Source organism: Vicugna pacos, chromosome 16, assembly GCF_048564905.1.
Source record: "Vicugna pacos chromosome 16, VicPac4, whole genome shotgun sequence".
Lineage (NCBI taxonomy): Eukaryota > Metazoa > Chordata > Mammalia > Artiodactyla > Camelidae > Vicugna > Vicugna pacos.
In genome coordinates, this window is record NC_133002.1 from 46,511,364 (window position 1) to 46,538,743 (window position 27,380).

Below are 27,380 nucleotides of genomic sequence, written 5' to 3' on the forward strand. Positions count from 1 at the left end.
GCCGGGATAGCGATTGACAAGCAATAAACGCGGAGCGCCGGGCTGCGCTGGAGCCACAGCGAACCAGGGGCCTCCCGGGGCGCAGGTAGGCGTCCCCCGGCCCCCGGGCCGCACCCACCCCAGGGCCCTTTCTCCTCTTCGTCCGGGCACCGTACTTGGTGTCCTTTTTCTGCGTTCCATCTCCCCTAGCCTCTTCCCTCTGGCCCGTCACCTCGCTCTCCACCTCCCGCACCCACCCCCCTTTCTCCGATGCTCCTTGAGAGAGACCAAACATTGCTGTCCATTGACGCCGGTCCCCGCCCCCGCAGTGAGAGCTCCAAAGTGACATCAGGCACAGAGCTGGTGAGCTGTGCGGGGCCCGGGTGTCCGCGCGGCCTCTCCAGGGTCTGTGCGGATATTGGGGACTTCGGAGCCAGGCATTACGTAAGAACCGCGCTGTTAGCTCTTCCGGGAGTTGGGGCGCAAGACAGAGGTTGTGTGGGTCCCCGTGACTCCCCGGCCACCTTGGGAGGCAAAAGCCTCAGTCTTTCCTGGGAGGGGGTCCTGGGAAGGGAATGAGCTGCTGCTTCCTCCTCCCAGGCTGTAGAGGGGGCGGGTCGGGGTCTGGGGCTAGGAATAGGTGTCTGGAGACCTGGGAAGGTATCGGTACTAGGAGCGGGGAGCCAGGGTCAGAAAGTTAGGTCAACTAAGAGAGGAGAGAGTGGGGATAGGGGCGGGGGCGGAGGCGGGGTGGGGGGTGCAGTTATTCAGTGACCTCATCCCCTGGTCTCCGGCTTGCGCGCACGCAAAGAGCCTTCTTTGATGGCTCGCAACACACCCCCCTCCTCCCAGGTCCTAGCGCCCAGCCTGTTAATGCTGGGCTTTTGGGGCGGGGGCGATCTGATTATCTGTGCGTGCAAGTCCGCCCAGCCACTAGACCCCCATCTCTCAATCTGTCTACCCCTTCCCATGGCCTGTCGGTCTTCAAAGCGCCTTTGACAGACCTTTCTCCTCTGCATCTCTTTGTGCGTGTATTGACGGAGCTTGGAGGAAACCTCCCCCTTTCCCGGTGGGTCCGCATGGTCTACTGACCCTAGGGAATGAGGATAGCCTGGAGGTAGTGGTGAGAGAGCACCCGGGTCCAGGCTTTTAGAAGCCGAGTTACGGGTTTCCAGATGCCTGAGCTCCGGACCTTGGCCCGGAGCCAAGCTGGCTTGCCTGGTACTGCTGTTCTCCTGTGGGCACAGCCGGACCCCGCCCTCTCGGAGGCTTGGATGGGGGTGGGGCAGAGCTAGCCGATGCCGTCGGAACCCACTCCCCAGGGAGAAAACCCAAGCAGGCTGGGCACTTCTGGGGACAAGATCCTCCCTGCCTTTTCCCACCTTCCTCCCTCGAGGAAAGAGGACGTCTGGAGTCCTCTTTGCCAGTAACTGTCCGGGAGAGCAGCGCCAGCCAGGAGAGGGTTCCAGGTTCCAGGTCGTCGAGACCTGGGAAGGGGAAGGAAGGGATCCCTCCTTGATGCTCTCTAGGAATAGGGACAGCAGGGGTTGGCGCCGGGGGCACTGGCTGGCACAGTGGATCCTGAGTATTGCTCCCAGCCTGGGTGCTAGCCTAACAGTGGGTGCCCTTCCTCTCCCTGAAAGCTCGTTTTCCCCTTGTGCTCAGAGGCAGATCCAGGAGGAAGGGGAGCCATCCTTCCACCTTTGTAATTTCTGCTACCTGAACTGGGATGACCAGCTCAGGCCTGGGAGGGTGATGGGAGTGGAGAAAATTTTATTAAAATCAGGTAGTGGTCCCTCTAGGGACATTTTGAGGGGGAAGGTGATGTTGTGGCTCCTCCACCCACAGGGCCCAGTAACGTTCAGTCCTAAACTGGGCACTGCCAGCTACTTCCCTCTACTCCCCCACCCCTGCTGTGAGCCACCGCCTCCTGTTGCCATAGCAACCGGGAATTAGGGTTTTCTCCAGCAGCACAGGCCCAGGAAGGCAAAGGGAGAAAGGGTAGTGCACTACCCCCCTGCACCCTCCCCTGGAGAATGGGGGAGCCAACCTCAGCTTGGGGATGCCCTGCGATGGGAACTGAGGCTGTAAACACCACGGCTGCTTCTGCCCGCAGCCCCCTGCTCTCCTTGTCTAGACTCTGGGCTAAGAAGAGGCAGAGGAGAAAGGAAGCAAGAGAGGCCTTGGGGAGGTAGTACATCCCTTCTGTCAGACAGATGCACAGACGTCTGTGGAGTGCCTATACTGTGCTAGGTCTAGGATCCAGAGGCAAAGTAAAACAGATGTGATTCTTGACCTCAGGGCCCATGGAGCTTAAAATCTGGGAACACCCATCTTTCCTGCTTTTGGCTCAAATTCTGGACTTCTCCCACCCTCTCTCTCAAAAACAAAGCCAGATAGTAGGCAGAAACATTTTTTTATGGAGTCATAAAACCTGAGTTTTCGTTGCAGCTTTTTAAATTAGCTTTGTGACCTTGGACAAATTAACTAACCTCTCTGATCCTCTGTCTCCTCCTCTTTGGAGAAAGGGGAATGTGATATCTGCTCTTCCTGCCTCCCAGGACTCTGGGATTATTTAATATCAGGGCAATGCCCTCTCCACTACCATGTTGGCTGATCAGGAGGGTGAGGCCCTTCTTAATTCCTTCCCCATTTCTTTGCCTTTGTGCCTCCTCAACATTCTCTCTCCCCTCCTCTAGGAGAGCCATTTCAGAGCCCTTGCTGACCTCACCATGCCGGTTGCTGCCACCAACTCTGAGACTGGTAAGAAGCGGGTGAAGATGTCAGTTTCTATCAGTAGTTCAGAGGGCGCCAGGCAGGGACTTAAGGGTGGGGAGCAGCAGTCAGGCACTCCCACAGCTCCCAGTAAGAACAAACTGCCTCCCCCCAACCCCCAGCTGCTCCACCCAGGGTGCTCAGCCATTCCTCAGGCAGCTTCTATCGCCCTGCTGCACCTGCCCCAGGGTGGGGCTGGAGACACAGCACAACTCACCTCCATGGAAGGCAGGGGATGCATGTTCTGGAGATGGTCTGCACTATTGCTGGAGGGCAATGGCACCGAATCAGGCTGGTTAGAGAAGTGGTCTCTAGGAGCTGGGCTTTGGAGGATGGTTTGGGGGCAGAGGGACTGCAGCAGCACAGCCTGGGTCTGAGAAGTCCACGGGGCAGTGCCCACCAGATAGGTGTGGTGGACCAGCATATGCTAAGATGGGTGTGTGTGTGCTGGGACACAGGAAGCTGTGTGTGTGTGAAAGATGCTAGGTCTGGAAGCCTTGAGTTGGTTCTGTAAGAGGTTTAAGGGCAAGGGAGTTTTAGGGCTTTTCTGTCACCCAGACAAACTAGGAAGCCTGAGGACCAAGCTGCTTAAATTCTTGTAGCCTTCGGCTCTTCTTCTGTAGAGGTTGATGTGAAACTCTAAGGCTATGACAGGGACAGCCCGTTACTGTTAGGAATATCCACAGTTATTATGCTGTGCTGCCAAGTTGTTGTTACCTCCTTAACCTGTGACCTTGAATCAGTGACTTCCCTTTTAGTACCTAGGTTTCCTCATCTGTAAGAGGAGGTGATGGGACAAGACCGGGGTTTTGAACTTGTATATTCCTGGATCCCTTTGAGAATCTGATGAAAGCCAAGGGTCCTCATCATAGACAAATTCTTCTATACACAAAATCTGCGTTCTACTCCAGGAATGCAGGGGCCCCCTTGAATGCATCCAGGGACCCACCAGGAGAAGTGCCCCGTGCTAGACACTCTCTAAAGACCCTAACAACTGCAAACTGCTCTGGTTTTACTCTGATTTATCTGAATTTTCCCCTGCCAGGGCGCCTCCTAATTTGGTTAGATTGACTCCCCTGTTCCTCCCCTCTGAGAAACTGAACCAGGAGAGTGAAGGCTGCTGTGAGTGTGACACCCTTGTCCCCCAGGAGAGGCCTCTTCCCCATGAAGTGGAGGGATTGTACCAATGCCCCTGGCTTCTATAGCCTTGGAGGGCTCAGTCCCCATCCCCTGCTCCAGCCTGCCTGAGCCCCTCTGTAAGCTGCTTAGGGGTTAATTAAGCCCATCCCTGAGCCTGTGATTAAAGGCCTTTCAATCTGGGGCTGCCCAGTAAACCCATTAATAGTGCCTGGCAGGGGTGCAGAGGGAGAAGGCCCAGCAATTTGGCTTCCCTGCTGCAGGCCACTTGATGGGCCTGGGTGGGGTGGGGTGGGGTAGGGGACATGGGAGGGATTGGAGCCCAGGGGTGTGTGTGTGGGGGGGCCTGTTTCCTCTGAGGACTCCTGGGGCAGCAGCTACTCTGGGTGCAGTGCTGCTCTGCCTTCTCATATCCAAAGGAAGAAGGACAGGAGCAAGCTGCTTAACCTCTTGGAGCCTGTGTTTCCTCTTCGGTAAAGAGGTGATGTGAGGCTCAAAGGCTTGAAGTCTTGTCTTTCTTTCAAGCGGCCCACTGTGCCTGCCCCAAGGCTGCACTGGCTCTTGGCCTCAAAAATCTAATTCTGGGCTCTGCCCCTTCTCATTTGGTGGTCATTACACTTCCCACAGGCCTGGTAGAGAAACAGCTGCGTCCCTGCCTCTGAGGTCAGGTCTGGCCCCCTTTCTCTTCTCCCTTCCAGAATCCCTGCCTTGGGCTCTTCGGAGTGAAGCTAGCAGGGTCATTCCACCCTTAGCCATAGGTCAATATGGCCATGATCATTATGAAGGGAGGGAGATAGTGTGGGTGTATTCCTCTTGGAGAGAGACCCTCAACTCTGTTTCTAGTAAGGTGGAGGGGTCCTTTTCCTGAGGGTTTGGGATGGTCTGGAGATAAGTGTGTGGTGTGCGCTGAGAGTTTAGAGAACTTGCCCCCAGACTCCAGACATGCAGCCATGCCCTCTCATCCCCCAACACCTGGTTCCTCCTTTCTTTGAATCAAGCCTGGGAGGTCCAGCTTTCAGGTGGAGCTGTCCCTTTAAATGTCTGAGTTAATGTCCTAGTGTGTAATCCTGCCTGCTGCCATGGCAACCAGGGGTGTGCTGTGACCTGGTGCCACTCCTCAGGGAATAGCTGTCTGGTGGCAGATGCAGTGCCTAGTGGTGGTCTCAGAGGTACAGGGTCCCAGAGGAATGGCGGCTCTGGGCTGGGGTAACTTTCAAGTCCTCCCCTCCTGCCCACCCTAGTCTCTGTTGGTGAATATGCCCTCACCTTTGCCCTGCCCCAATCTCAAGAGGCCTGATTTGCCAGCAGGCATCACCCCCTTCTCCAAGGGAGATGGGGGAGGGAGAGTATGCTGCTGAGATGTGAAGTCAGAGGGCTCGGGGTGCCCTTCTCTGCCCACAGTGGTGCTAACCCCCTCCCCTCCTCCCCGCCACCCCCTCATGGCTGGTAGCTGGGGCTTGAGAGTGTTTGCCTTGTGCCAAAGTGGCGCCACTGCCTCCTGGCAAAGGACTGAGAGTCATTCTTGGGGGCTTCCTTTGATCCTGAGGGGGTCATTGTAAAGGAAACTGGTCCTCGAGAGGGGGCTGAGAGGAGAGGTCTGAGGGCAAGAAGAGGACTTGGCATGAGGTGTAATAGAGAAGGGACTTCCAGAAGAGGCGGCAGGAACAAGATGGGGTCAAGTCCCCACCCACCTTGGGTTTCCCACAGGTGGGCTGGGAGAGGAGGCTCTTTGAGCTTAAGTCCCCACCCCTCTGCCCCTGCAAACCTTCTCTCAGCCGCCTTCCTCCCCACTCCCACTGGTAGGTACTAAAACGGGGGGATCTGGCCTCCCGTGGGACGGGGATTCTCCCATCGCCCCCTCCCCAGCCCTCTTACCTCCCCCTCCCTGTCGGCTCCAGTCGGGGTTTTGGCCAATCAGCAAGGTGGTCAGGGCGACTGAGCCTTGCTATTGGCTGTTCCTGCAGAGGGCGCTCCACGAGTCCCGCCTCCTCCAGCGCTGCCCTCCTCTGGCTGGGAAGGCGGTAGCGGCGTGGAAGCTACTCCGGGAGCCCCTGGCCGGGTGGGGGGCAGTCATGGCGGGCAGCCCAGGCAGCGGGGCCTCCTTGGAGGGTATATCCCTGGGCTCCTCTGAGGAAACTGAGCTTCGAAGGGAAGGTAGGTAAAGGCAGGACGGAGAGGCTGGGGCTGAGGGGTGCGGGTAAGCTGGCCCTGCGGGGTTTGGGGCATCTGGAGGGAGTGCCCTAGGAGCGGGCCCCTGGGAGCCTAAGGGTCTAGGGTCACGGCCCCCCGGAGTGCTCGCTTGGGCTGAGGGTACCAACTGCCCTGGCTCAGCGCTCCTCATGGCTGGCAGGCTGGGGAATCTGTAGGTGAGGATGACTAGGGAGGGTGGATCCCAGGGGACCCTGGCAGAGCGGGGAAGAGTCCCTGCCCTGGCTTCTTTCTGAGTCCACTAAGGGTCTTGCAGGTCTCTGACCAATGCCAAGCCCAGGCCTGAGCTGGAGGGGTCTGGAGAGCAGGCTTGGATCTTCTGGAGAAGGTGGGGAGGATGAGGAGGAAGAGGATGGGAGGCCAGGAGTCCCTGAACGGTGTTTGCCAGCTCGTTTGAGTGCCTCCTCCTCCCCATCCCCATTCCTTCCTGGAAGAAGAGGGCACTGCCAAGAGTAGTGAGAGGTACTAGGGGCTGTATCCACCCCTCCTCCTCCCCGTTTGGATGCTGTTACGCAGATGTAAGCGTGGGTGGCAGGGTGACAGAGTAATGATACCCTCTGCCCATCTCTGCCCCCAGCTGGGCACACTCTGCTTCTCCCTTACTTCCCCCAGAACCTACCACATCTGGGAGCTCCCACCTCTGTTCTGGGTGAACAGCCCCCACCTCAGATCTCAGCAGTGGCCCAAATTCAGGTGTTTTCATACCCAAGTTTATGTCTCATCCAAGGCCGAGGGTTTGCTGATCCCTGAGATGACTTGGTCGGACCTCTGCCCTTGGGTGCTCACAGCCATCCCAGGCCCCAGGGTGCCTGTTCCCCCAGCTCCTGCCAGTGTCCTGGAACTCAGCCTTGACTTCCTATGATCTGTATTCATTTCTCAATCATTGTCTGTCAGAGGTGAAGTGTCTGGAGATACCATCCAGTCCAGTCCACCCATTTTACAGGAAGGAAAGTCTGAGGCCTGTGAGGGACAGTGACTTGTGCAAACTCACACTGAGATTAGTGGCACATCTGGTACCGGATGCTGCGTAAACCCTGACCTCCTGCATGGCTTCCTACTTGACTCCAGGTCTGCACTCAGGGACATGCTCCAAGGACCGTCTCTCTCATCCCTGAGCCATCTAGGTGCAGGTGGTGGAGTCCTGGGGCTTCAGCCCATCCAGAGGTTGAATGAAGAGCCTGAGGTTCTCTGGTTTAGGGCAGAACCTGGAACCTGATACTACTTCCCTTTCTCCTCTCCCCCCACCTCCACTTCCTGCCTCCGGGAGCCTCCCTCCTGCCCAGGCTGGCATTACCTAGGGCCTAAGAGCAGGCCAAGGAAATTGCTCCTCCCCCACTAGGGCCCCTCTTCCACTTCCACTTCCGTGAGGATTCAAGAGCCTGGAGTGCTCATGCTGTGCTGCTGGGGAGGGGCTGTTGTCTGTTGGGTGTTTGGTAGGAAGGGCAGGGTTGCCCTGGTGTGTTTTGGTCTCCTGAGCTCAGCTGGCACCCGGGTGTCTCACTGTCTGCTCCTTCCCTCCAGCCATGCAGCAAGTCCTGGACAACCTGGGATCCCTCCCCAATGCCACAGGGGCAGCAGAACTGGACTTGATCTTCCTTCGAGGCATTATGGAAAGTCCCATAGTGAGATCCCTGGCCAAGGTATGGTGCTCCAGGGAGGCATGCCCAGGTGCATGGGAGACATCGTGAGGGGTAAGATGTTAGTCACAGGGGGCCCTAGATATGGGGCATGTGGTACCGGAGACCCCTGAAAGGGGGTATGCATGCACATCCATGTCCAGGTGATGAATCTGAGCCACTGCAGGTAGGGGGGCCCTCATGCCTGACTGGTGAGCATGTGGACATGCCTATGTGGATGGGCGTTTGGTGACTGCTAGCTTGTAGAAGGTATGATTGATTGGGGCTAAGCACACCTGTGTTTTGGAATCTCCAGAGTCCATCCTGCTTATCTTTCTGCTTTTTGGGCATTTGTATAAAAATCTGCTTAAAGTCACCTGCCACATCTCAGGTCAGGGAGAGGAGACTCACTAAACGAGAAAGTTATAAAACAAATTGGTGGAGAGGAGGGTATAGCTCAGTGGTAGAGTACGTGCCTAGCATGCATGAGGTCCTGGGTTCAATCCCCAAGTACCTCCATTAAAAAAAAGTAAATAAACCTGACCCCACCCCACCGAAAAAAAACAACAAAAAACCAAAAAAAAAAAATTTGGTAACGGCAGTGACAGAGGCAGACTCACTAGGCGTTTTGCCAGTGTAAAAGACAGATGTCTTACCCAGCCCAGGGTGCACAGGGAAAACTTCCTGGAGGAAGGACCACTTGAGCTGAGTCCTGAAGAAAGAGGAGGAGGGGGAAGGTATTCTGGGCCAGAGGAAGAGCCTGAGCAGAAACAGAGGTGAGAGAAAGAGCCAGAAGTATACAGGGACTGTAAGTGTTGGTGTGAGGCTGGAGCTTCAGGTGTGAGACAGGAGTGTGAACTGTGGAGATGTTGGCAGCCAGTGAAGGGCACTGGGGACTGTGCCTGGGGCTTGGGCATTATCCTGTGATGTCCCGTGAGCAACATGGAGCCTTTCGTGGGGTTTAAGAAGCAGAGGGATGATGGCACATGGGTGTTTTGAGAGCATCCCTCTGGCAGCTGCATGGAAGATGGTTAGGGGGTCATGGCTGGAGTTGGAGATACCACCATTGGGGATGGCCCTGAACTGGACCTCTGGTAACAGGACTTGAGGGAGGGAAGGATAAAAGAAATATTTAGGAAGTAAATTGGCAGTCCTTGGTCTTTGGGTATGGAAGGTAAGGGTTGGGGGTAGCAAGGCACCTGGGATTCTGCACAGGGGAAGTATGAGGCTGTTGCCCCCTTCAGTTGAGACAAGGATGCATGAGGATGGATGAGGGGAGGGGGTGACCTGTCTGCTGAGGGGGAGGAGAGGAGGTAAGAATGGACGTATGTTGGAGGCAAGGCTGGGAGTTGCAGGGAACTATGCTGATTGCTCAGATTTCTCAGGGGATGTGGGCAGTCTTCTGCTGGGAATTAGGAATCAGGAGTTGCGTGCGGCAAGGGTGGGAAGTGAGATTGGGAAGTGAAGTTTCAACTAATCACTGAAGAGGAGAGAGAACCCACTAAAGCCAGGGAGCAGGATCGACAGGGACCTGGACCATCTGCAGCAGGTGCCTGATTCCCCAGAGTGGGGGTGACTCAGTCCAGAGGAACAGAGGGTGGCTTTGGTCCAGGGCTTGCACTAGATGGGGGCTATGGAAGGCTGATACGCAGAGACAGGTGAGAGTGGCTCAGAGCATCACCTCTGGAGCCCAGGCTGGAGGGGAGGGGAGAGCGGCCAGGAGGAGACAGAGGGGCAGGGGGAAAATGGAGGTGAAGGCCTGGAGGCTCTCTGGGGTCACAGTGTTTGGGGAGAGAGTATAGAGCTGGAAGAGAAAGTGGGCCAGGTCAGAGAGGGAGATGGGAAGTGAAAGACATCCAAGGAGGACAGTCCTGGGGGGTGACATGACAATCTAGAGTGTGACTGCAGTGGACACGGAGGTCATCGATGTTGAAGAAGTCTAGGGATAGAAGGCTTGGGTGTGAGATAGGGTGTCCACACGGGCGCTGGGGTGGGGAGAAGACTGAGGCAGTCACAGGGTCTACAGTGAACAGTGGTGGGGTGACCAGGAAGTCAGCAATGACAGTGATGGGGAGGAGGGGGTGGGTGGTACAGCCAGGCAGTGCGTCTTCTGCAGGGTGAAGGTGGGGACTCTGTCACAGGACAGCTGTGGCCCTCCCTGGCATGGGGAGTGGAAGGGGACCAGGCCCCACTGCTACAGAGGATCCTGTGTCCCAGGGACACAGCTCGGTCGTGTTTTTATCTGTGGAATGGCTTAAGACCGAGAGAGCTTGTTAACGATGAAAGATGAGAAGGAGAGGGTATAGCTCAGTGGCAGAGAGCATGCTTAGGTTCCTGGGTTCAATCCCCAATACCTCCATTAAAATAAATAAATAAAATGAACAAAAACCTAATTACCTCTTCCTTTTCAAAAAAAGACTGATTAAAAAATAAAAAGGAAAAAGGAAAAAAAGATGGAAGATGAAAGGTGTGAGTGGGTCGATAGTGGGAGGTTCTGAGGAAGAGAAAACTGAGCAGATTGGAGGAGACTGGAGAAAGGCAGATTGCTTCTCTGGTGGTCAAGGATTGGATTCCTGTATTTAAAAAGGAAATATGCATGTTTCAGACATAGAGAACATGATCTCCTTGAGGACAGGATGTCTGCTTGATTCACTACTGGGTCCCCAGAGCTCAGAACAGTGCCTGGCATGCAGTAGGTGTTCACTGAATATTTGTTGAATGAATGAATACAGGAGAGTGTAGAAAAGCACATGACAGACCTCTGAATGCCCACCTCCAGGATGTCTTGCCTGCCATGTTTGCTTTCGTTATTGCTCTTTCTTTTTAAGAAATAAAAAGCACAATACAGTTAATGCCTCCCCTCTTTTCCTCATTTCCAGTGCTTTCCCTGCCCACAGGTGACCACTGGCTTGAGCTGATCGATGCCATTCCCCTAGATGTTCCCCTGAATACAGATGTATTCAGATGTAAACAATATGCCCCTGTTATATGTGTATTTAAACTTTACATAATGGAAATGATAGTGTAAGCAGCTTAGGTTTGGGCAATTTCTAGTTCATAGAAGTTAATGTAGTTATTGACATATGTATAGGTATAGATTCATTTGAACTGTTGCGTGATTTTCCAGTATATGAATAGAGCCCATGTATTCATTTACTGGTTCCCCTACTGGGAGACAGGTACCTTGTTGCTGATTTGCCTCTATTAAGGACGGTGCTGCAGTGAACATCCTTGTATCCATCTGCTTCTGCACGTGTGGGAGTTTGTCCAGGGTGGACACTTCGTACTGGAATTGCTGAATATGCCCATTTTGAACCTCAACTTCTGTAACCTTCCAAATCTGATTTCACAGGTGGATTTACTGAACCACATCATCTCTGAGTCACTCTAGCTATTGCTTCTATAGTGGGACAGCCAGTGAAATAGGGAGGGGCTCTCAGCATGCAGAACCTCAGGGTTAGGAAGTCCTCTGGCCAGCTCCCTCCAAAACATGATCTCCTCACCCCCAGTGGCATTCCTCTCTGGTGGCCTCATCAGACCCATTTGACAGTTCTCCAAAGATGGGATTGCTGGCTGCATGGTTCTGTTATTCTCTCAGTCATTCAGTCACCCATCATCTATTCAACAGATACCTATTGCATGCTCACCAAGCATCAGGCACTAGTTCTAGACCCCTGTAAGAGGCTCATGGGCTAAGGGATCCCGGTGACTTCTCTCCTTCAACAGTCAGGAAGTGAATCTCCATAAAGGCCTTCGTGAGCTCAGTAGAAATCCCTCCCGTCCCAGTATGTGTGACCCGTTGCAATGCAACTTTGTTTCTCTCTCTCCTCTTCAATCTGGGCTTGACTACATGACTTATTTTGGACAACGGGACCTACTTCTTACTCCTTCTCTCCCATTTTAATGATTATGTATACACAGATACATTTATCTAATAGACAAAGTACTTTGATCAAAGATCCAGCTACAAAAACTTGGTGGCCCCAAAATCCCCAGGAGCAGAGTCCAGTTGGAACTGTGTGTGGTAGCTGTTCACTTCCTTCCCTTGCCTCATAATGTGAGCTTGACTCTCCTCCCCTGGGATGCGGCAGACAGATGGGAGGGGCTGTGCTGGATAGATCTGGGACCAGGGAGGAGCAGGGCCTGAGGCGACAAACCCAGAGAGTTACAGGCTCTGAAGGAAATCAAATCTGGCAGGCTGATCAGAAATGCAGAGGGGGGCTGCAGACGGCAGGTGGCAGCCCTGGCAGGTGGCATCTGGGAGGGCTGACATGCATCCAGTAGCAGGTGTTCCCACAACCGGCAAGGCCTTGGTGAGGAATCAAAGGCAGATGACATTCAGAAATTTAGATAAACTGTTACCAGTTAGGGCATCTGCCAGTCAGGAGACCTAATCCACCTGAGATGAAGAAGAAAAAAAGCACATGGTTTGGAGTCAGAAGAGTCACTGGCCAGCTGTGTGATTTTAGTTTGTCTGACAACCTCTCTGAGCTTCAGTCATTTCTTCTGAGAAATGGGGATAATGATGCCTATCTCTCAGATTCATGGTCAGGAGATGGGGAGGTCATGTGTGTGGAAGTGCTTTTTAAACCATAAAGAGTTGTTTTAGTGTAGTCTTGGCCACTGGACTGGAGTTCATAGGGCAGACTCCAGTCCTATGGTGAGGCTGGGGTGAGAGAGCTGGCAAAGCAAGGCAGGGCCTTAGAAGAATGAGGGGCCAGGAGGATCACTAAGATGAAGACTCTGACTGGGGACATGACAAGCAAAGGCTACAGTGGGGAGCCCAGTGCTTTTGCTGTGTAACAAACCACCCCACATCAAAGTGGCTTAAAACAACTGTGATTTATGTCTCATGATTTTGTGGTTTGGTTGAATGGTTTCTCTGGCCTGGGCTTGCTCAGTTGAGACTGGGTGGTCTAGAATGGCCTCACTTACACATCTGGTGTCTCAGTGGGGAAGGCTACAGGGTCCTGAATGGTGTAGTCTCTCATCCTCTAGGAGGGTGGCCCAGGTTGTCTCCCATAGTGGTCTCAGCGGCAATGGAAGACAAGTCCCCAGTCCCAGGCATTCAAGCCTCTGCTGGCATCACGTTTGCTATTGTCCCATTGGCCAAAGCAAATCATGTGGCCAAACCCAGACTGAAGAGTCTCTTCACCTTCTGGCTCACCACTCCCTGGACTTCTTTCAGATTTTGAACTATTTAATTATGAGCCTGGGCTTCAAATGAGAATTCTCTGTCTCTTGCCAAGATCAGAGAGGTTGGAGAGGGAAGGCAGAGGGAAAAGCTTTTCGAAGAAATGGCTGTATGGCATTTCTGCCTTTGCAGACTGTGTGCAGCTCTGGACCGGGAGCTGGCCGATGTGGGCTGGAGTGCTGGCTCTACCATTAGCCAGCTGGGAACCTGGCCCAAGTTTCTGGTCTATAATGAGCTTGAGCCCCTGCTAGGCTAAGGATGATTTTTTCAGAGCAGAATTAAACAAATGATTACCCCTGAAATTCAAAACCACTCTCCTGGTTGTGAGGCCTTGTGCCTCTGATACTGCAATGTGTGCTGTACAAGACCATGCTTTCTAAAAAGAGGTGCCTGGATAGTGACACCACGGCTGTGGGGACACTCAGGAAACTTCAGCTGGAGTCCCTCACCCTACACCGGTGAGCCGTGTGCTGTTAAGGAATTCATTTTACCCATTTGAACCTCAGATACTATAATGTAAAAATGGCCTTAATACTATTAATGTCACAGGGTCATCGTGACATTTAAGTGGAATGATGTCTTTTGAGTGTGTTATTTTACCATTAAACATGCATATACCCCACAGCCCAGCAATTCTGCTCCTGGGAGAAACTCTCACATGAGCACCAGGAGATGCAGACCAGAATGTTCACAGTAGCACCGTTCACAATGGAAAAATAGCCTGAAATGACCCAGATGCCTCTCCAGGAGATGAACAAAATATGGTATAGTCACATGATGGAAAATAATACATCAATTAAAATAACTGAACTAATGTGATATGGGAAAAAAGAATGAATCATAGCAAAATAACAATAAGTGAAAAATAATATTCAGTGAAGTATGTTTTTATTTAATCACTTTTAGTTAATAATATGAAAAATAAGAATGAATCTTAGCAAAAATTGGTGAGTGAAAAATAGTAACTGGGTATGACTGAAACATTATGCTGTATACCAGAAACTGACAAAACATTGTAAACTGACTATACATCAGTAAAAAAAAAAAAAAAAGAAATATATATATATATATATATATGTATATACAGGAAAAAAAATTAAGTGAAAGAAGTCCTCCAGGGATTGTAGATTGTATGTATCATAATTCACTTTTTCTTTCTTTCTTTTTTTTTAATGGAGATACTGGGGATTGAACCCAGGACTTCATGCATGCTGAGTACACGTTCTACCACTGAACTATATATACCTACCTCTCCCATAATTCTCTCTTTTAAAAGGTTAAAAATAACTAAAAACAATATTTATTATAAGAATATGTTGAATACATATAGGTACACTAAAAGTATGTAAAATGAGAAGCCAGGGCGAGATGAACACAAGGATTCAAGATGGTGGTTTCTGAGTGGGAGAGGTGGGTTGATAGGAGGGTAGGGCATGTGATTAGATGTAGGATGTGGTCAAGATCTTCATTTATGGTTTAAGTGGTGGGTTCTTAGGTCCTTGTTATAGTATTACAAAAGTATCTAGCTTAATATCAACTCACTAAAAGGAAACCATGCACAAACCAATGATGAGAACATATCACGAGCCAAGGACATAATTAATGTAATTCTGAGTTTCCAAAGTCCCAGAAAAGTGTGTTGCAAATTGTGATACATGGTGCGTGTTCTCAGTATTGGTTAATCAGCTGTTTGGATCAGCCTGCTGTAGTGTTTCTTTTGTATTAGAGTGATCAAGTGTTTAAAATTTCCTCTGGGCCATGAAGTTGAGCATGGAGAGCGGTGCTCCCGTATCTGTGGGTAAGACGTCCAGGGGCGGCCACAGGAGGAGGAATGGATCAGCCAGGGGTCATTAAGTCAAAGATGGGAGGCTTGGGAGACACACTGGCTTTCTGCTTGGTGAGGTGAGGGCTCCTAGAGAAACATATCCTCCTCATCCGTGGAGCAGAATATGCTAAAGCTAAAATGGGCAACGTCCATGCTGCTCACATCACCTGGGCCAGAGCTAGCTCCCGATAACCTTTAAGAGCCTGGCCAGGGCCACCATGGTGAGATGGTTGCAGGCCTGAGCGCCTTCCTTCATTCTTGAAACACAGTTCCTGGGGCCCTGGGCTCTCAGCATTGTCTGGACACTGGTAACATGGAGCCAGGGACACTCTGTGGGCTGTGCTGAACTTAATGACTGAAGATCACTTAGGGTTTGGTGGAACCTTCTGGGGCATGTCTCTGCCCTCTGGCTTCTGAGGGTCATCAAGGCATAAGGGATCTCTGAGTACTGCTCCTTTTCTCCTTCGATTGTCTGTTTCCCCAGCAGGAATGCTTTGCTCAGCCAGGCTGTTGGAGTCTGTCTGAAATGCTGCCCCACTAGCAGAGGATGATTTAAGTGACAGTGGGGCCAATATGCCTCCCATGTAGGAGGCTGTTTCCCTGGCCTGTTTGGGGAAGAGGGGACAGAAGAAGAAGCTAGCCTTTATTGAGTACCTGCTGTGTACCAGGCACTGTCTCCATCTCAGCAAATCCTCAGAGAATCCTTGTGAAATGTTATTAAAATCTCCCCATTTCATAGGCTTGAAAAACTTTCTGTGATGGAAATTTTAAAAAATGTTTCCTGAACCCCATCATCCACTGCCCCACTTCAACATTTAACAACTCATGAACAATCTTGTTGTATCCATACCTCCACCCTCCTTCCCTTTTTCCTGAATCATTTTGAAGCAAATCTCAGACATAATTTAATCTGTATTTCAATATGTATAGCTAAAAGATGAAAAATTCTTAAAAAACTAATCATACTACCATTATCACATGAAGAAAATTTAGCAATCATCTTCTTACAAATTTTTATTAAATGGTATTGGGACACCTGGATAGTCGTTTGGAAAGATATTAAAGTAGATCCATACCTCACACCATACATCAGAATTAACTTCCAAACAGCTTAGAGATCTAAATGTGAAAAAATAAACCATACACATCCTAGAAGAAAACATAGATCTGTGTGTAAGTAAAGCCTTTTTTAAACACTATGCATCAAAATTCAGATGATTAAAATATTAATAAATTTAACTACATTAAATATATATATTTTAAGATTTCTTGGGACATTTATTTCAAATATATAGGCTTAAATAATTATGATTAAATCCATTTCCTTGGAATTCTAGTCAGTCAACAATCAGTTGGAAGGGGAATGTATTTGGAAACATTCAGGAATGAGAACACACCAAGGCAAGTTAATTATAATAATAAAAAGGAAGCCCTATAAAAAGAAATATTTTGGTGCTAAAACCAACTTAAATATATATTTTTTGCATTGACAAAAAAAAAAAACAAACCAAAACCCAAAGCCCATAAGCAGAGTCAAAAGATAAATGACAAACAGGGAAAATATTTGCAAGAGATATCATAGATAAAGGGCTTATCTTCCTAACAGAGAATGTTTAAAAAAGTGAGAAAAAGAAAAAAACAAGATCTGATAGAAAAATTGGCAAAAGACATGAACAGACAGTTTACAGAAAAAGATACACAGATGGCCTTTAAACATACGAAGAGATGCTCAGCTTCACTCATAATAAGCAAAATGTAAATTAAGCCCCACTGAGATCATTTCTCATCCATGTGATTGGCAGACGTTCAAAGGTTTGATCACGCACTGTGGTAGCAAGGCTTTAAGAAAGCTTCTCATCCAATGCTGGTGGGAGGGCAAACTGGCACACACCCCATGGAGGGGAGTTTGTCAATATCTAACGAAACCACAAAAGTATTTACTGCTTGACCCAGTAAGACTTCTAGGAATTGATGTGAAAGATCCTCTTTACAGATATAGAACAGCTATGCCAAGGTTATTCACTGCAGCTTTATTTGCAGTAGTAAGATATCAGAAACAACCAAAATACCCATGGAGACTGATTGAATAAATTATGATACTCCAGTCACACAATCACTCAAATGCAGTGATTAAAAAATAACAATAATAAAGGAAAATCTCTACATAGTAGCAGAGAGTGATTTCCAGGGCATATTGTTAAATAAAAAGCCAAACAACAAACCAAACCAATTAAACAAACAAACAAACAAAAAGCCCCAAAGTATCAAGAGTGTATCTAATGTTCCACTTTTATGCAAGTAAGAAAGGGAAATATTTACTTACATTTGTGAAAAGAAACAGATAGAATAAACCGGAAACTAATGAAAATGATTACCTCTAGAGTATGGGTGTGAATGGGTTAGAAGGAGTGAGGATGGAAATGAGATTTCTTTGAGTTTACTTTTTATATAGATTTAAAACTTGAACCATGCGAATGTTGTACATATTCAAAAAATAAGATAAAATTAAAAAGAATGAAAAAAGCAAATCCTGAAATTAAGTGTGGATAAGTGGATCTATCCATATATCAAATTGTTAGCAGACTCCTATGAAAAAGGAATTAATTCAAGTTACCTTTGCTCACAGTATTCTGACTGCATACCTATACCTAAGTGGGTTATATACTGAGGCTGCACTGTTTAATGTAGTAGCCACTAGCCACATATGTGTGTTTATTTAAATACTTTACTTAAATTAAAATTAAAATGCTTAAACTAAAATGCTGGCATAAAATTTAAAATTCAGTTCCTCAGTTGTATTAGTCACATTTCTCACTAGCTATATGTGGTTAATGGCTATTGTATTAGACAGTGCAGATATAGAACATTTCTGTTAATGCTATAAGTTCTTTTAGACTACTCTGAGATGAAAAGAATGCAGATAAATCTTGATGTTTTTACTCAGTAGGGTTGTGATAGGTAGTAGTGGTTTATCAATTCTGAAACTTTTTTGAATATTGAAGGACAGAACAAATAAGTAAATCCGTTAATGTTCTTGGGAAAAAGTTCTCATCGAAGGAGAAGGGAGATACAAATATGGAATGAGAGAAGATAAGGAAAATCTTGTAGATTTTGATTTTAATCAGAACTATCAGTACCGACTAATGTCTACTAAAGAAACAACACCCTGGAATCAATGAGAACTGAGTGTCCATATCTTGGTTTCTAAACACCATTCCCCGCCAAAAGGAAATGGGGTTCCTTGGAGAAATTGCTGATTCTGGAAAAGTACAAGGTTGGGAAAGTACCAGGTAAGCTTGTGGTAGAAGAAGAAGGTGTTCAAGGACTGATGAGAACATGTCAAAGGTGTGCTTGGGGCTCCCCTAGACAAATCTGGGATAAATTGAGCCAGTGAGGATAGTGATGATGATGGATTAGAACACACTGAGAAAAAAAATCCATAGTGATGGATGATACAGGGAGAGGGAGGAGGAGTGGGAGGGAAAAAGAAAGAGTTCTTTCTTATGGTAGAATGCCAACTAATACATATAGGAGTGATGGGGTTAGATAATGATGATTTTGCAATCCTCAATATAATCATTGATTCAGGCAAAGACCATAAATTGATACTAAATCCATTAGTGGATGATTGTTTGGGAACAGAATAGTCGCATGGTCTGAAAGTGTAGGAAAATCACAAGATCACTCAGGTAGAACTCTTGCCACCATGACTAACCTGAGTCTAAACGTGAGGAAACATCAGATAAATTCAGTTGTGGGCCACTCTACAGACGACTGACCTGGGCTCTTTAAAAATGTCCTGAAAGACTAAAAGTCACTGGGGTCTGTTCCAGATTAAAGGAGAACAGAAAGCTCTGACAACCAAATGTAACATGTGATCTAGATTAGAGTGTGGATCAGAAAAATAAAAGCCATAGAGACTACTTTGGGGACAATAGTGAACATGAACATGGACTGTCTATTAGGTAACATTATATCAAGGTGTCAATGTTGAATCTCTTGCACGTGATCATGGTATTGTAGTTTATGCAGGAGATCTGTTTGTTCTTAGGAGATGCAGGCTGAAGTATTTTGGGCAAAGTACTTTGTGTCTGCAACTATCTTTAAAATGATTCAGAAGGAAAAAAGTCTCCATGTATATCCCTGATATGGGACTCCTTTCTTCCCGACCCATTTAACATAATTCTCCCCTCTGGGCTGGTCACTGGTGAAGGCTTCCTTTTGCCTTTTCAGAGAAACTTGTCACGGAGCCCAGAGTCAGTAGAGCAACAAGTAGGTGCAGGGCCCTCCCCTGGTACCATATACTGATTTCTTGTCCCCTTCCTCACTGGAATCACTAGGCTCAAGGCTTGGAGACTCAAGTTGGAGCCCCTGGGACCTTGGGCAAGCTACTGCACCTCCCTGGCTTCCTCATCCTGGGCTACAGGGTGTCCAAGATCCCACCCAGCCCAGATCATGGGTAGAAGAAGCCATCCTTGAACTCAGATGCTTATAGGATCCTGGGGCTGGGGACAGTTTGATAATTTTACTGGCCCTCTGTGGCAAGAGGTGGGAATGAAGGTTTATCCTTTAGATTCTCTCTTCCCTAAACTGGGTCCCCATTACCATTTTGGGGAGAAAGGAGAAAGCAAGGTGTGTGTGCACACGTGAGAATGTGCTTGTGTCTGAGTGAGGGAGGGTCTGAGGCTGCTACCTGGAGCAGTGCTGTGGCTGGGGTCTCAGGTCAGGATTTGAGGGTGGGAAGATGCCTGGGAGCTGGTGGGGGGCACTGTTTGGTACCCCAGGGCCCTTGGGGAAGCATCAGGCCTCACCTGTTCCACCCCCACCCCCAGGCTCATGAGCGGCTGGAGGAGACGAAGCTGGAGGCTGTGCGGGACAACAACCTGGAGCTGGTACAGGAGATCCTTCGGGACCTGGCGCAGCTGGCTGAGCAGAGCAGCACCGCGGCCGAGCTGGCCCGCATCCTCCAGGAGCCCCACTTCCAGGTTTGGTCCCCTCCCGGGTTCCTGGGGGAGGGGTAGGCAGGAAGTTAGAGCTGGGATGGGAAGCGGCCTCATGGCACTGCCCCATGGTCTCTCCTCTTACCCCGACCTCCTCAGTCCCTCCTGGAGACTCACGACTCTGTGGCTTCAAAGACCTATGAGACGCCACCCCCCAGCCCTGGCCTGGACCCCACGTTCAGCAACCAGCCTGTGCCTCCCGACGCGGTGCGCATGGTGGGCATCCGCAAGACGGCTGGAGAGCATCTGGTGAGGGTGCGGTGCAGCGCCAGAGGTGGAATCGGGAGGCGGGATGGAGACTAGCTAGCAGGGATCAAATCTGGTCAGGAGAGGCCGAAGATGAAGGTGGGAATCATCCCTGCCCGCTGTCGGGCGCATGCGCATTAGAGACCGTGGACACTGACTCCCCATTCTGCCTATTTTCCAGCCAGTAGTACAACTGTAAGTGAAGAATTTGGGCGGAGGATGGCAGAGAAGGTCGCTGTGAGGATGGGGGTGGAAGGGTGGGGACAGGAATGGAGGGGCTCCTAAGAGACCCATTTGAAGATTCTGACTTGGAGCAGTTGGGGCCTCATCATACCCGCCCTCCGTCCCCCAGGGCGTGACTTTCCGCGTGGAAGGCGGTGAGTTGGTGATCGCACGCATTCTGCACGGTGGCATGGTGGCTCAACAAGGCCTACTACATGTGGGCGACATCATCAAGGAGGTGAACGGGCAGCCGGTGGGCAGCGACCCCCGCGCCCTGCAGGAGCTCCTGCGCAGCGCCAGCGGCAGCGTCATCCTCAAGATCCTGCCCAGCTACCAGGAGCCCCATCTGCCCCGCCAGGTGGGCCCCTCCACCAAGCCCCTCACTCAGCACAAGGCCTTAGGGGTGACCGAGCCTCCCAGCGGCCAGGGTCACAGGCCTCGGTGTGGGAGCCCCTCCTCTCCAACCAGTGTGGTCAAAGCACTATGGGGGCGGGACCTGGCCCACCGACCCAGCCATCTACTGGCCTCTGCGTGAGGTGAACGCCTTCTCGCGTATTTTCCATCGTCTTGGGCCCTCGTGCGCATGTGGAAGGGGCATACTCACATCTAAGCTCGGCGTACACGAGTGTACGAGTGCCTGCACCCTGTGCAGCGGTCTATAAGTGTAGGGGCGCAGAGTCTGTTGCCACGTGTCATATACAGCTGCCTCCTGGTTGGTGGATTGTGGATGTCTGGCTGCTCTGCCCGCCTCTCCTACTGGCTCTCCAGCCTTTTTGCCAGAGCCCTCTCCCAGCAGAGGGTGTAGCGGAAACAGAGGGATCTTGCATTAGGTGCCAGGGTCATGTCCTTTACCAGGTGATCCTGTCTTCTCGGCGGGTGAGGCCTGGGCCCCAGGCCTGAGCAGATCCCCTATCCCTCTGAGTCTTTTGTTCCCGATGCAAAGGGAGGCTAGTACCAGGGAGGGGGCCAGGCGGACCTGTGGGAATCACTCATTTAGATGGGCAGTACCAGGATCTCTTTCATCTTTATGAGGGGTGGGGGCAGAGGGTGGACTGTGTGACACTCCCACCCCCTACTCTGGGGGGTGAGGGTAGCAATGGGAGAGGGCACTGTCCCCTCCAGCCTTCCCCTGCTTCTTTCTTTGACCCTTCACCGAATCACCGGCCTAGGTATTTGTGAAATGCCACTTTGATTATGATCCTGCCCGAGACAGCCTCATCCCCTGCAAGGAAGCCGGCCTGCACTTCAGTGCTGGGGACTTGCTACAGATTGTAAACCAGGACGACGCCAACTGGTGGCAGGTGAGCCCTGGGTGACTGCGCAGCCTCTTTAGATATGGTATGATGGGGAGGTGAGGGCTCGGGGGAGGCTTCCCTCACTCAGGCAGATCTTTGCCCCATGTGCATTTCAGGCGTGCCACGTAGAAGGGGGCAGCGCTGGGCTCATCCCCAGCCAGCTGCTGGAGGAGAAGCGGAAAGCCTTTGTCAAGCGGGATCTGGAGCTGACACCCACTTCAGGTATGTTTCTCCCACCAGACCCCCAACCTGGGATCTGGCTCAGCCCTGCCTGGCCTCACTCGCCCATCTCCTTATGGCCAGGGACCCTATGTGGCAGCCTTTCAGGAAAGAAAAAGAAGCGAATGATGTATTTGACCACCAAGAACGCAGGTGGGTATTGAGGTCCCACTTCCCCTTGTCCTCCTCGATGCCTCTTCCCTCCCCTACCAATGACCTGTGCACCTCCTGGTTCTGATGCTGCCTGTCTTGTCCCTAAGCCCTACCTGGTTTCTCCCTGCTACCATTGGCCCCAGCGCTCTTATCCTTGACCTCCCTGAGAACCCAGCCCCACCCTCTCCCCTCCACCTGATGAGCAGCGCCATCTTCCTGTGTCCAGAGTTTGACCGCCATGAATTGCTCATCTATGAGGAGGTGGCCCGTATGCCCCCCTTCCGCCGGAAAACCCTGGTGCTGATCGGGGCTCAGGGTGTGGGCCGGCGAAGCCTGAAGAACAAACTCATCATGTGGGATCCGGATCGCTACGGCACCACGGTGCCCTGTGAGTGGGAGCTGGGCCCTGCCGGGTGGGAGTCAGAAAGCACGGGGCTGCCCTAGGGGCCAGGGCTGAGGCCACTGGATGGGCATCTGTGGGCCCCAGGTTGTGGTACCTTTGGGTGTGAGATGCGGGGTGTGCGCCCTCTATGGGTGGGTTACGGAACTGCAGGCCGAGGAGGGCTGGAAGAGGTGTCCCATGAAGCAGGGGGGCTGGGCTAGCTTTGCCTTTCCGTCTCTCAGGTTTCACTTGCTAAAAGCCCAGCTGGGAACTCATGTGAAACAGGGCTATGAGCTGTGTGTGACCTTGTGAAAGACAGGGCTTCTTAGTGACAGAACCAGCTGGGTGTGAAAGCTCCTGGCTCCTAGAGGCAGGAACTCGAGTGCTGACCCCAGGTCTACTTGGCCTTGCTGTGTGGCTTTGGGCTGCACATGGCCCTCTCTGGGCTTCAGCCTGCCATCTGTGAGCACTGGGTTGGAGCAGTGATCTCTGAAGATCCTCTCAATATGGACCTCTCAAGTCTGTGGGTGCCAGTGGTGAGGGTGAGGGCAAGGTGTGTGGGAAGACAGCAGGGCTGCTTGGCATGCATGAGGCTCATGCATGTGTGTCTGAGGTGGTGTGGTCTGCCTGTGCCCATTGGGCCCCTCCTTCCCCCTAGACACGTCCCGGAGGCCCAAGGACTCAGAACGGGAAGGCCAGGGTTATAGCTTTGTGTCCCGTGCGGAGATGGAGGCCGACATCCGTGCCGGGCGGTACCTGGAACATGGTGAATACGAGGGCAACCTGTATGGCACACGGATCGACTCCATCCGGGGTGTGGTCGCTGCTGGCCGGGTGTGTGTGCTGGATGTCAACCCCCAGGTACTGCCTGGACGGTTCCTCCCCAGACTGCTCAGCATCCTCTCTGGGTACTCTACTTGGCCCCTAGTATTTCCCTATACATTTCCAGGCACTTGTCTCCCGCCCCCTCCCCATATATCCCCTCAACTGCTGCTGGGGACCCAGCCCACCTAGAACCTGTTTCTCAGCCTCCTGGATCCCCTACTCCTCTAGTTCCCTCCAGTCCCCCCATCCCCAGCCCCCTCCCAGCTGTTCTACCATTCATCCCCAGGACTCATGTCCCAGACCCCAGGTACCACATTCTCATCTATTCCCAGGTACCTATCCTCACTCCCATCACCCCTGATGTATGTGGAGATATACTCTGCACCCTCCTCTTCTGCAGGCAGTGAAGGTGCTGAGAACAGCCGAGTTTGTCCCTTATGTGGTGTTCATTGAGGCCCCTGACTTTGAGACTCTGCGGGCCATGAACCGGGCGGCGCTGGAGAGTGGGGTGTCTACCAAGCAGCTCACGGTGAGGGCCTCTGAGGTGTGGTGGTGGGGTCCAGTGGCTGTCAAGGGGGCCTGCTAAAGCTGATGAAGAGGAGAGGGTGGTGTTGGGAAGGACAGAGGTGCCCACCCAAGGTACCAGTGCGGTAGGATTTGTGATTTCCACTTCATAGGTGTGGAAATGGAGGTCTGAACGAGGGAGTGAAGTGTAGGGTCAGGGACACAGCTAGTCTGGGGACAGGAGCTTCTGCCAGGCCCCCTGCTGAGTCCACTCTGCAGGGACAGAGTGCTCACCCAGGGGGAGCCCAGAGGGCCAGTGGGAGATCTGTGGGCAGAGGTGGGCTGTTTTACAGCTGGGGGAAGGGCTGAAGGGAGGGAAGCCAGAGGCTGGAAGTCTGGCTGGAGGGACCTGTTAGCATCAGGGAGGAGACAGTGCAGGGAGGAGAGCCTTCAAGTCAGGTGTTATACTACTCCAGGGCACCGCCTTCTCCCCAGGGACCTCATGGAGCCGCTTTCCCCAGCAGATGTAGGGTTTTCAGCGTTCTGAACTCAGGGGTCCCTCTGCTGGCCATGCCTGGTACTGCAGCTTAGCACTGCTCAGGCCCCAGAGAGGTCTGGGCTGGGCTCTCCACTGCTGCAAGTCCCCCTGGCTGCAAGCAAGGCTTACTGGGGACACTGGGACACAGCTGTGCCAGTTCTAGAGCTCCCACCTTAGCTTGTTTAAGTCAGTTTTCAAATTCCCTTCCCACCCCTGCTCCACCGCCTGGGACTGGGTCTGGGGTAGGGGTTGCTTCGGGCCCTTGTGGGTGGCGCTAGGACCTGGCCTGGCCTCAGGCTGCCCCGGTAAGGGGGCCCAGTCAGACTGGAGGGAGTGCTGGCTTTTGGGCCAGGCACACCTTGTTCAGTCATTGGCTGGCTGTGTGGCCTCTTTATAGCTCAGTTTTCTCTGTTGTGAATGGGGATTAGTCCTGTTTAACTGCATTGCAGTGAAGATTATGGGGGTTGCAGAGTGTTTAGTGCCATGCTGGGCACTTCCTAGCAGTTCTTTCCTTCCTTCCTTCCTATTCTGTCTGGTTCTAGGGGAGCTGCCCTGGGGCATGCGGGGAGGGGGTCTGTGCCTGTTACTTTGGGTTTTGAGGAGGGGGCTAGATGGGGCAGGCTATGGGAGCCCCTGATGTTGGGGGTGACTGGGAGACACTGATGGGCGGGAGGGCCCCTTGTGCTGGCAGGAGGCGGACCTGAGACGGACAGTGGAGGAGAGCAGCCGTATCCAGAGGGGCTACGGGCACTACTTTGACCTCAGCCTGGTCAACAGCAACCTGGAGAGGACCTTCCGTGAGCTCCAGGCTGCCATGGAGAAGCTGCGCACGGAGCCCCAGTGGGTGCCCGTCAGCTGGGTGTACTGAGCCTGTTCACCTGGACCTCGCCCCCTCTGGGCTGTGACCCAGAACCCTGACTCCATCCCCTTCCCAACCGTGACCCCAGCCCTGAACCTCAGCTCGCATCCCTGGCACTCTGGCTCTCCCTGAGTAATGGCCCTCAGTCTGGCTTCAGCACAGAGGTGTTCACTGCCAGGGAGGTGGGTGTTCGTGGGGTACCTGTGTGCCCAGGTGCTGCCCACCCCCAATGTCCATTGGCCACCAGATGTCCCTCTCCAAGGACCAAGCTGTGCCCAGGAGTGTGTCAGAGTCACTCCTTAGTGTTCAGTCCAGAGAAGAGAGAAGCTGCTTTGGGACCATGTGGTCTATAGGTCCACTGCCGCCGCCACCTCTCTCCAGCCACTTTTTCTCCTCTGGACTGGCCACACCCACCCCATTCCTGGGCTCCTCCCACTTCTCGCCCCTGGGCCTGAGAGCAGGCCTTAGGCTGGTTCCCTGTGGCCAGGGGAGCACATAGGCCCCTGGCAGCCAGGCAGGCCTGATCGGTGGTGCCAGCCTGGTGCCATCCTGAAGGCTGGAGGAGCCAGAGCACCAGCTGTTGCAACAGCCGGGGAGCGGTGCCATCTCGGCCCCCTCAGAACGGGGCTGGGTCCCACCAGCAATGCTGCCCTGTCTTTCCTTCATCCACAGCTTTTCACTGCCGAAGTCTCTCCACAGACTTCTCCAATGTGCCCCCACAGGCCAGCTCTGTTCCCCGCAGGGCAAGTCTGGCACAGGGAGAACGCTCAGCCCAGGCCAGGTGGGCTGGAGGCTGAGTCCTGTGACAGGGAGCCTGCGGCTTCTGATGGGAGAGCTCCCGCCCACTGTGGCCTGTGGTGGGGGATGGATCTGGGCTCCCTGTCCGTGGTCCTTGTCCATGTTGGTCTCTCTGCCCAGGTCCAGATGGTTCACTCGCATGAGGGCTGCCTGGGGGGCTGAGGAAAGGTGAGGACCGGGCCATGGGGCATGGGCTTAGAGAAGGCCTTTTGTGCTCCAGCAGGCTCCTCACACAACTCCAGGGGGTGCCATCCACACTGTAGTCTCTGCAGTTCACGGTTCTGCATGCTGCGATGCCTGGTCTGTGTTTCTGCCACTGGTGTGTGTGTCAGGCTCTTTGGAGGGGGAAGCAAAGGGTTGTTTTGCTTTGGAGGTCACTTTTGGGGGCCCCTTCTTTGGGTCCCCCATCAGCCCCCATTTCTCATGAGACCCTTATTCCAGAGGCTTGGCCCTCCCTGATGTCTTCCTTCCACCCACTTGTTGTCCCCCAACCCTAAATGCCACCCCCCAGTCCTTGGGGAGGGCAATTGTGTAAAATAGGAGAATCTCTTTTAAGAAAAGAATGCTGTCCTCGACTTCCCCCAGCACCTCATCCCTCATCCTTCTCTGTGACCCTTCCCAGCGTGAACCTGTCCTTGTAGGGGACCCCCCCAGTGCCCCCACTCCCAGCCTTTGTGCTCCCCAGTTCTTTGGAGTGTCTAATCTGTCTTCGCTGCAGTGTCAGCTCATGCTGGCCCCTGAACCACTGTGTGCCCATTTCCTAGGGAAGGGGAGAGAGAAGAAACAGAATATTTATTACAAAGTTAGAAATATATTTATTATATTAAGGATCTCATTTGCATTTGCCTAGGATATGCAAATGAGGTGTAAAGGTCAAGCCTACTCCCATCTCATTTGCATAGCTCTGCATCCACTATGCAGTCATCTTTATGCTCTTCTGTTCCCTTTAGTCAAGATTCTTCTAATTTATCCTCCATTCAGCTCTCCCTTGCTTTACCCTCAGCCTCAGCCCAAGGGTCTTGGAGTGGTAGGAAAATGGGGTATCCTGCTGGCCTGATCCTGGCTATCATGTACTTTGTCCATCCCCTGAGCCTCACCTGGGAGACCTGGAAGTAGAGGCAGCTGTGCCCTCCTCCTTGGTTAACTTCCAAAGCGCCCTGAGTAGATGACTGTCCTTGATGGGAGTGGAGGCTGGGCCCCTCACTGGGGAGCTGGCACCTAGCCTTTCATCGTGAATCTCCAGATGCTGTCCTGGCACTTCCACCTTGGGTGATGCCTGGGGGGCAGGGCTGGGCCCCTCCTTTCCTGTCTCCATCCCTCTCTGAACAGCATCCTACCTCCTCTGCCTCAGCCCCACTCCAGGGACCAGGGCTAGGTTGGAACGGGTGTATGTGCCTACTGCGTTAGCCCTGGGACTCTATCCTCCCTCCTCCCAATGTGGACGCTTCTATTGAGGGACTACAGGATAGTGAAGACCCTCCCTACCCCTCTGTCCACACCCAGTCCCAGCCCAGCTGTCCTTCCCTCCTCCCCTCCCTCAGCCATCCAATCTTGAGCTTTATCTCTGACTGGTTTTCTTTTCCTTTGATTAAACGTGAAAGCGAA

General features: G+C 52.1%; 1 protein-coding gene across 9 annotated transcripts; it reads left to right on the top strand.

Moving 5' to 3' along the window:
• On the top strand, positions 1-27,380 carry MPP2 (MAGUK p55 scaffold protein 2). Of its 9 annotated transcripts, none has more exons than XM_072939240.1 (13): positions 1-85; positions 2,679-2,742; positions 7,621-7,739; positions 19,567-19,719; positions 19,834-19,989; positions 20,333-20,560; positions 21,372-21,503; positions 21,614-21,719; positions 21,801-21,869; positions 22,096-22,257; positions 22,910-23,112; positions 23,477-23,605; positions 24,810-27,380. In XM_072939240.1, the coding sequence occupies exons 2-13, from the start codon at positions 2,712-2,714 to the stop codon at positions 24,984-24,986; spliced, it is 1,665 nt and encodes a 554-aa protein (XP_072795341.1). In that variant the 5' UTR covers positions 1-85; positions 2,679-2,711; the 3' UTR covers positions 24,987-27,380. The 9 variants fall into 9 exon arrangements, with proteins under 9 accessions (XP_072795341.1, XP_006217495.1, XP_072795339.1 ...); XM_006217433.4 differs by having other exon boundaries at positions 19,834-19,983; XM_072939238.1 differs by lacking the exon at positions 1-85 and adding an exon at positions 194-423.